Raw genomic sequence first — 8935 nt, 5'->3', positions numbered from 1 at the left:
GGGGGGAAGACTGCTTTGAAAAAAGACAAGCTTGTGCTTACTTATGGGGAAAAAAACCCCAGCAGTTTCTGGCCTTTAGAAAAGTCAAAGTAATTTCTGGATGACAGTTAATTCTGTTCTCAGAAGAATCTTCTATGATGTAAAGTAAACATTTTTCTATTAAATGCTGGAAGGGGAATTTCTATAACAAGTGGTTTTCAGACTGTATTAACCCAACATACACTAATGTAAGAATATCGAGTAGAATCATAAACCTTCTGGTCAAGTCATTTCCTTCGACACAGGCATTCAAGTGCCATTTGAGTTGCACAAGGGTTTTGAAGACACTGATATGACTTTGGCAAGATGATGTAGGTTCCACAGGACTCTCCTGGACTGACATCTCAGAGCAGCTAGGAAAGGTTAGAGCATTTCAGATAGTGCTAGTACTGTGTTTAGGGAAGTGAATCCAGTCACAGGTTACCTCTGGCTGGTTCCTGTGACACACATAGTTGGATTGCCAGCTAGCCCAGCTAAAAGCTCTGCTTTCATCTGTGTGCTGCTGCCTATTAAATCATGTCTCATGTAATGAACATGGGGCTGCAACAAATCTCAAGAACATAGGCCAAATAGTTTGCCAACCGAGACTACAACGAATTCAATCAAAAAGTAACTGTTAACAACTTTGGCGATATCCTGCTGTATGATCACATTTGAGGAGAAAGGTTACTTGTACTCTGGAATGCTGTGTTTGGTTAGTTATTAATTTTTTCAAATTTGTGTGAAGAAGCACATGGACAAATGATTTACAGCTTCTTCCAGTATAAAACTTTCATTTAACTTACTGACATAGAATAACATGTCAGACCTAAAGTTCATGCAGCCCTCGATCTTCTGGTTTAGCACTACCAATGTCATACAGCAAGACACATTATAGCTTAATTGCAACTTGCATGGTGAACCACTACCTTTCGTTTGTTCCTCTTTCATCTTGTATTGAATAGGGGAACTCAATAGGTTTAAATAGGGAGAAATGTTACACATTAAAGTGCAGAAAGCACTAACACAGAGCCACTACTATATCATGTAGTTTGCCAACGTGTGGCGTGGCTAAGGTTCATTCCTTAGCAGTGAAAAGATAACAACAAGTAACAATTAAATCATTGACCAAAAGAGAAGAGAAAACTAGATAGAATCTAACATTTTCTGAGAAAATATTAACAACAGAACTATGTAAATTTCCATGTACAATATCAGTAATATCCAAGTGTTCTATAATCCACTATTTGAAAGAATAGTACAGTCCACTGAAGTTATAGTCCTTGAAGTGTACATCTTTATTTAGGTGAAATGTGTAACAGTAGTGATGCAGGATGGGGGGAAAAAATCACAGAATGAAAACAGCAGGAAGCTGTAATAAACAGGAACATAGGATGTGATGGAAAGGAAATAATTTCTACACTAGGCTAAAAGGACTCCTAGGCTGAAAGTGAATAGGAAAGTTATTGAATGGGAGACAACTGGGATGGTCATGAACAGCTAGTCTAAGCAACAGCTAGAATTTCCTAGAAAAAGGGAGGGGACTCAGGCATTCATGGATATAAGAACACAGAGAACTTAAAGGAATTATTGACATTAATGGTAATGCTTAGACCGAGTCAAAGCAGATAAGGCCCAAAGATAGGACAATCAAATTGCTCAAGATAGCAAGTAATCTTTTTAAGAGATGAGACCTGTTTAACAATACACAAGGTTTAGAGAGAAAAGAAAGGACTCACAGGAAACATGGGTAGTGAAGGTAATTCATGCAATCCAAGAGTGAAAGAGGGAACCAGAAAGGAAAAAAGAAGGTAAAGTATCTGTTAAATGAATGAATGGTGTGGAAAATAAAGCAATGATTACCAGCATGGTTGAAAAAGTTGAAACTTTTCACCCAGGGCAGTACCTCTGAAGTCTAAGCAGATTTCAGGCTGTCCTTATAGGCATGGGAAGAGAATAAATGTTATCATTTTCCAAATAAGTTATCATAATTCTCTTCTACAGTAACGGTTTTTAAAAAAAATCCGGAATGCAATGATACCTCAATATGAGAATTTATTTAGAACACTCCTGCTTGGGAGAAAGATTTTTTTGTTTTGCTTGAAATCAGAAAATTCCACTGATTTTTCTCTTACAGCTCCACTTAAATTCTGTTTAAGTTAGGCAAATCTGAGCAATTAGCAGGTGAATTAACTAGAGACGAACTCTGTGGGTTACTGGAGAATTGAGTGGCAGGAAGATTATTAGAGTAGACTTTAGTTTCTAAGCCAGAAAATTACATGGAAATTAAAAAAAGAGAAAACCACAAAAACTTTGCTATATGAAGATAGCACTGAGATGCTGTATTCCAAATAAAAGTGAACAAACCCTATTTAGACATTGTCTTTTTTCATAAAACTCAAAGACATTCACTAAAGCAAGCAACCATTGTAACCCAAAATGTTACGGTCTGAAAGTGCTGTTCACAAAACTTTCCGATATACCACTCTATGTTGGGATGTCTTGAGTCAGCTGGCTGAGGCAGAAGAGCTGAAGGACGCATCCGAGAGGAAGTAACCAAGCTGGTAACCTCGAGTACCATGGTGTCATAGCAATGGGAAAGGGCGCCCTTCATTCACATGGTAGGGTGAATGGCTGAAACTTGTTCAAGTCCACACAGCTCTTTATCTCTCGCTGACAGATGACTTATTGTGAGAGAAGTATTCTCTCTTATAGAGAAATTACTTGGCCTTTAGAAGCCAGAGACTCTTGCTCCAACCATATGTCCAAACACAAAAATCATCAATGATAATTATACCATGCTCTGTAATTTAGAAAGTATGTTACATATAACTAATGGATTGTAAGACTAATCTCATGATAAGTCCTATATCATCCATCAGTTAAAAGCAACAAAGCCTCCATTGCCAGATGGTTTAGATGATGCCTGATACATGAATTAACTGAGCTCAGTGAGTTTTTCAAGCATCTGTGTAGTTTCAATGAAAGCAATAAGATAATTTCTCTTTATTTCTACGGCAGAAATCCATTGTGCATATGTCAGAAGCTTAGCATATGAAAACAAGTGCTAGTTCAGTCCCAGTTTGTTCTGTGATACCATTCATCAAAAAAGGTAATACTTAATGAAGAAAGGAGTTTCTTGTTCCTTATAAAATCATTTGCCAGTACCAGAGATACGTTTCTCATTGAATAATCAGAACTGGACATATATGCACTAGTGGGTTCCACACTGAGTAGAAAAGTTTGGTCTACTGAACAATTTTTTTTGCAAGGTACAAACATAGATTTTCCAAAGGGCACTATAGCAAAAAAATTGTCCTTAAAATTGTGGTGTTATCTGGATAAAAGCAACAAGTTTTTATTGGTTCTACCCACAGAACATTTTTTCTGGATTGATCAATTTCATCCTACTTTCACATTTCTTGAAAAACATGTGAAGGATTTTGTATTGCCATAGTCATCCTTATCTCTGTGATCTACAAAGCAGGTATTAATCACAGGAATATAATGTACTCTGAATATATAAAAGCATAACCCAAAGTGGCTTGTTTTTTAGTGAACACTTTCCAGCTCTGAGAATTATTCTCACCAGCTCTCCAGTGAAAAGGGATTAGTTTGTTTCCAAAGCTAAGAAGTCTGTCTTTACCTTCAGAGCTGCCTTCAAGTACGTGAAGAACTTCACTTAAAATCTGGGGGCCTGCCTGCTGAGAGAAAGCAATTTTACAGGTAAGACAAGGAGGCCTTAAACTGTGTCCCCCAGTATGAAATTCTTAGTGTCTGGCTAAGCAGATTGTTTCAGCAGCATTTGCTTCATCGAAGTCTCTCCTGATAAAAAGGCTGTTGCTTTTGGTCTTAAAAATAAGTAGTGTCATTTTCTCTTTGCAATGAATTCTTTCATCCAATCATATTCCTGTATGCAAATATACCATAGCTGGTACAGATAAAAAAGCACAAATAAAGCTAAGAGCTCAGTCAGGACAAAAATCACTGCGCTTCCCTCATACCTCATTTCACCTGTGTTTCAGGAACGTCCTCAAACGCCTCAACTGAAAATATGAAGAAGCAAGGTTCAGACAGCAATCCTGCTCCAGTTTTGCCAGCACTGCCAGAACCACTCAAAGATCTGAAAATTAAGTACACCAAGGTTAGTAGCGTTGGTATTTCTTAATTTTTCTTATGTATTCAGCTCAGACGGTAGGGTGTGTTCATTTTAATCTTATATGAACCATAGACACAACTGTAAATCAGTGCCTAAAATGTTTATTATGACCTGTTTCTGATACTATACGTATTAGTAACTAATGTTCAGTGATCATTTTGACCTAAGTATTTCAGGAAGTGTGCAAACGTGATAGACTCACTTAATATTTCACTTGGGGTGGGTGGTGTTTTTCTCCTGAAACAAACTTTCTGCAGTGATAAGTTTCTCAGAAATTATAAATGGAGCAAAGAAGAAAAGGTTTCTATTGTTACATTATTTTTCAGAACAGTGATAACAAATTAAAATGTTAGCTTATTGCATCATATTACAATCAGATTTAAATAATCATACCAATTAAGCTTATGTGGAAAAGGATATGTGAAAATGAAACTAAAATAAAATTCATTCTACTCATATTTTTCTTAGAGATAATGAATCTGTTTTTCAGCTTCTGCAAGTGACTATCACTGAAACAGATAAGGTCTGCCATCATTAATTACTCAATATTACCATAAACTTTTTGTAATAGCAAATTCTTTCTGTATGCACTTATAAATATAGAGATAAAGAAGGTCTGAATCCAGACTTATGTTCCCAGCTTGAAAAGACCCTTTGCCTGTTTTATATCATAGTACACAGATGTCTGCAAGAACTTTGAACAAACTGTCGGCAGAAAACATTGAAACTCTGCCCTCTGAAACATTCAGGTAGAACAATTGATCAGAAAGGACCTCTTCTCTTTGGACACTCCTCAGCTACTGTTGATTTTTTTCCTCAGTACCATTGCAATGGAAATAAATATTATTTTCTAAAACCACTGGTTATTTTCTTTTCCAAAAGCAAGGTATTCAGCAATTATCTCTAATAGTCCTTTTGAATTCCATTCCATCCTATTTTTTCATGGAAAAAACCTAGCCAAATTTCAATGCATATCTTTCTTGAATAAATCACACAGGACCTTACTTTGTAAATATTTAACAGGCAAAGAAAGCTATGTAGTTCTGCCATGTGATAGCTCTCTACTGCTCTTCCTGTCTCAAAAAAAAACCCAACCAACAAAACTTAATTCAGAGAAAATTCTTTAGTCACAGTGGTGTTCAGGAAACTATGGTGTTATTATTTTGATTTTTTGTTTTTCCAAAGGAAAACAACGAATATGAACGAAATGCCAGCTCAGAAATCTGATGTAACTGCATATGCAAGACACAAATTCCTGTAAACATTTCCTTCTGAAATGTTTAGTTAGCAAAAACCTATTCCATTAATACAAAAAGCAACCACAAGACAGCCAGCATGGCTGAAATGTCTATAGTGCACAATTAAGGAGAGTGTCACATAGCAAACGTATGTTTCTTTTGCCTTGACAATAGATACCATTTCCTTAAAAACTGCATATAATGTGTAACTGTGCAGAAGTGCAATACATTTGTTTGAAAAAGTGTTCCCACGAGTGATCAGATCCAGCACTCCCTTTTTGATTTTTGCAATGCTTTCCTCCTCTCTTCATGCATCACACAGGATTGTCTGAAAGCCACAGCAGTGGCCCATTACCCCCACAGAAGATGGGGAAATAGAAATGTCGTCCCATACCCAGCAGTCATCCCACAATTTAATAAAGCCTTTACACTCTTGTCTTCTTACCCATCCTGTTCCACTCCTGTCCCATACAAGTTAGACTGTGGGGTGTGGGATTGTTTTGATTTGTTATGTTGGAGGGATCAAGATGAGGGAAGCATTAATTACTGATGATATATTAACCTATCTTTCTGAAGCACCTTGGAAATCAGCAGATCCCTCAGCTCTGGAAACTCAATTTTCTCTTTTTCTACTATGGCATAGTATCAATAGTCATCACACCAGGATATGAAGAAAGGTGTGCAGGAGGTGTTCCAAGGACCTTCCTCTTCAGTTAACACTCTCTCTGTTTTATTTTCTATGAGAGGGGTCATGTTGGACCTTTTACAGAGATAATTTAACTAAGTATTTCCAGATGTCTGTGGATCTATAGGTTGGTATAGCTACATTTCAGACTCTGCCTTTCACCTATAGTATAAAACTAAGCACCTTTAGAGAATTTGAATTTCAAGAATTAAAAGGAATACATTTTAAACAGTTAAACTGATCTGGATTGTGAACCACAAAGTGATCTTGAATTGGTTTCATATCTGAATCTCCTTTAAAGGTATTCCAGTGAGCAGAATGAGTCTTGGTAGCTGGCTAAAAATGTACTAGTAAATATTTTACTTAGTCAACACTGAGGAATTAGACAATGATTGTTGACAAATGATTTCTGTCATGATTCTTTCACATACACTAAGCCTTGTGGTGCTCCTTTAATCAGAGAAACTCAGATTAGTTAATTATTAGGTTGTCAAATTACACGAGGGGGAGAAAATGGCAGCACATTGTCTCACTAAGCTACATGTGGAATATCAGAAAATGTGGGAGGGTAAGCCACTCTGAAGAAAAATTGTAGCTGAATATCGCATGTGTTGCAATCACTAGCTTCACAGACAAAGATTAGAGGTAAAAACACAAAAAATTTTATTAGAATATCTGAGGCAAGGTAATCAGCTATAAAGGTACTATGGAAACATACTCTTTTTAAGATCAGCTGACTTGGTAAATACAAGGCCACTAACTGCCAAATCAAAAGTTTAAGTAAATAATGAATAGAAAGATTATGTTCTCTGATTATTAGTTCATTGCAGCAGTAAAATGTAACTCTTGCAAGGATAATAACAATTCTGAGGGAAAAAAACAAAGTAACATGAAATATTAACCAAATATCAACTTCTTGTAAGGAAAAACCTGTGGGGAAAAAAGAGATTTCACAGCAGATATTCTGTATTGATGTATTTTTTAAAGCTTACAATTTCCTTAGATAATTTCACATATTTTAACTGTATTGGTTGAAGAATACAGTGAGATTCATGACATATTTTGGGATTAGTAAATCAGAAGTTATATCACTTGAAATGAGCCTCCTCTTGGGCCACAAATCTCATTCGGGTTTAGATATAAGAGTTACTGCCATCATCAAACTCAAGAATATCTGAATGACTCTCATAATCTGTAAGAGTGGATGTGAATAAGAGCCAACAATTTTTCAGCACTGTGCATCACCTCACCTGAGTGATGCTGAAATGCATCCAGCATGCGGGACCCCAGCCACAGCCTTGGTGCCTCTTCATTGTTCATGGTCTTTAAAAAAATGCTGGTGATGTCATTCCCTGGTTTACTGTCTGCACAAGAAAGCTGAACATCAGTCAGCTGAACAGCTGTTGAAATTTGGTGATCACTTATATCCCTGTGAAACAGGAGCAGGGCTCATTTGAAGACCATTGTAAAAAAAAGCTTTATCACAGCAAGAGTTGTAGGGTATCTGACAGCAGATTTATGGTGGTAAGAGGTTATACTTTTTCTTGTACCGTAAGTTTGGAAGAGTTTTTGGTATCCAAAGATATCTAAAGAGAAGATAGCTTAGACATTTAATTACATATTTATAACGCTACCCTTAATAACTAAGCTTGGAATAGTCCACATTTTAAGTAGTTCTATTACTTTTCTTGACTACGTCTCTGTAGTATAGATTATAGTTTATAACAATAGTGAATTATATAAAAATTCTTCCCTGGTGAAGAATAAGTTTATAGACAGATATCGAATATGGGATCATGTATAGCATCTTTGCAACATCAGAAATGAATTATTTTCTTCTCTAATTTCTGCTTCTAAACAGCACTTTTATGTCATTCTACAGAAGCACTAAGGCCTGAAACCCTGTACAGACTTTGGACAATATTGAACCCACAAAAAGGGGATCCTTTTTCTAAGAAAGATTCAGCAAGAAGTTATGTTTCATAAGGTGATGGAATCTAATGTAGAGGTCCTAAAATCTATTGCAGCAGAGCTATGGTGTGGTCCATCTGAGACAAAGCTGTCCCGAGTCAAATACTTTCTCTCCACATGAAGCACAGACACAAATACGGCACTTCCCATCTGGCAGATACTTTATAAAATTAACTCATGGTCCTTTCAAAATACTCAAAGACTGAAGGGAAAAAAAACCCACTGGGGTGACAAAGAAAGGCAAAGAACAGGTCTTGTCTCCCCATTCTCTGCTCAGGTCATCTGAGCGATGAAATCAACTGTCTAAACAATGACAGAAATACTGTAGTCTTGCAGGTAACTTCAACCTCAAACAGTGAATAGGATCAAATTATCTGAACTAAAATCAATAATTTCAGACAATCAAGATTTTATTGCACTCTGACACTGGGAAATAAATCCAGTCAGATGTTTTTTGACTGCAAAAGCCTGTTACCTGGGCTCTATTATAAATACTAAGCTTTAGTCGGGTACAGACTCATCTGCAAGAAACGTGTATTTCCAGGTCTAGTGCAAAGAAGTCTGAAAGTCATTAATTCTTTGGGTTGTTGAAATAAAAACCATCTTCTCTCCTAAAAATACCAGTGAAAGAACAGTTATAAAATGCCTGCAACAACATTTCTAAATCCTTGCAAAATAAATTTGCAGCTCTAAACCTCATGGACCATAGTCAGTCATCGCAGACTGTCCCCTGCACAGCATGTGCCACAGAAGGGTAGGTCTTTTGCATTTATGTTTGACAAAGCAGCAGAAAGAAATCTAAGCTGCCAGTGGGCTTCTGACTGACAAAAAACAAACTACTGCAACCTATTGCAAGATGATCCT

The 8935-nt window shown here is 36.6% G+C and overlaps 1 protein-coding gene across 1 annotated transcript in view; it reads left to right on the top strand.

The window, feature by feature from the left end:
* ALDH1A1 (aldehyde dehydrogenase 1 family, member A1) overlaps positions 1 to 8935 on the top strand; it is a 53814-nt gene that overhangs the window by 13970 nt on the left and 30909 nt on the right. The window contains exons 2-3 of the mRNA XM_010281802.1: positions 3673 to 3744; positions 4044 to 4162. Of these exons, the coding sequence (XP_010280104.1) occupies positions 4073 to 4162 (90 nt within the window). The 5' untranslated portion in view covers positions 3673 to 3744; positions 4044 to 4072. The remainder of the gene's footprint in view (positions 1 to 3672; positions 3745 to 4043; positions 4163 to 8935) is intronic.

This window comes from Phaethon lepturus, unplaced genomic scaffold (assembly GCF_000687285.1).
Source record: "Phaethon lepturus isolate BGI_N335 unplaced genomic scaffold, ASM68728v1 scaffold3582, whole genome shotgun sequence".
In the NCBI taxonomy this organism is placed as follows: domain Eukaryota; kingdom Metazoa; phylum Chordata; class Aves; order Phaethontiformes; family Phaethontidae; genus Phaethon; species Phaethon lepturus.
This window is presented reverse-complemented; position numbering and strand designations above follow the sequence as displayed.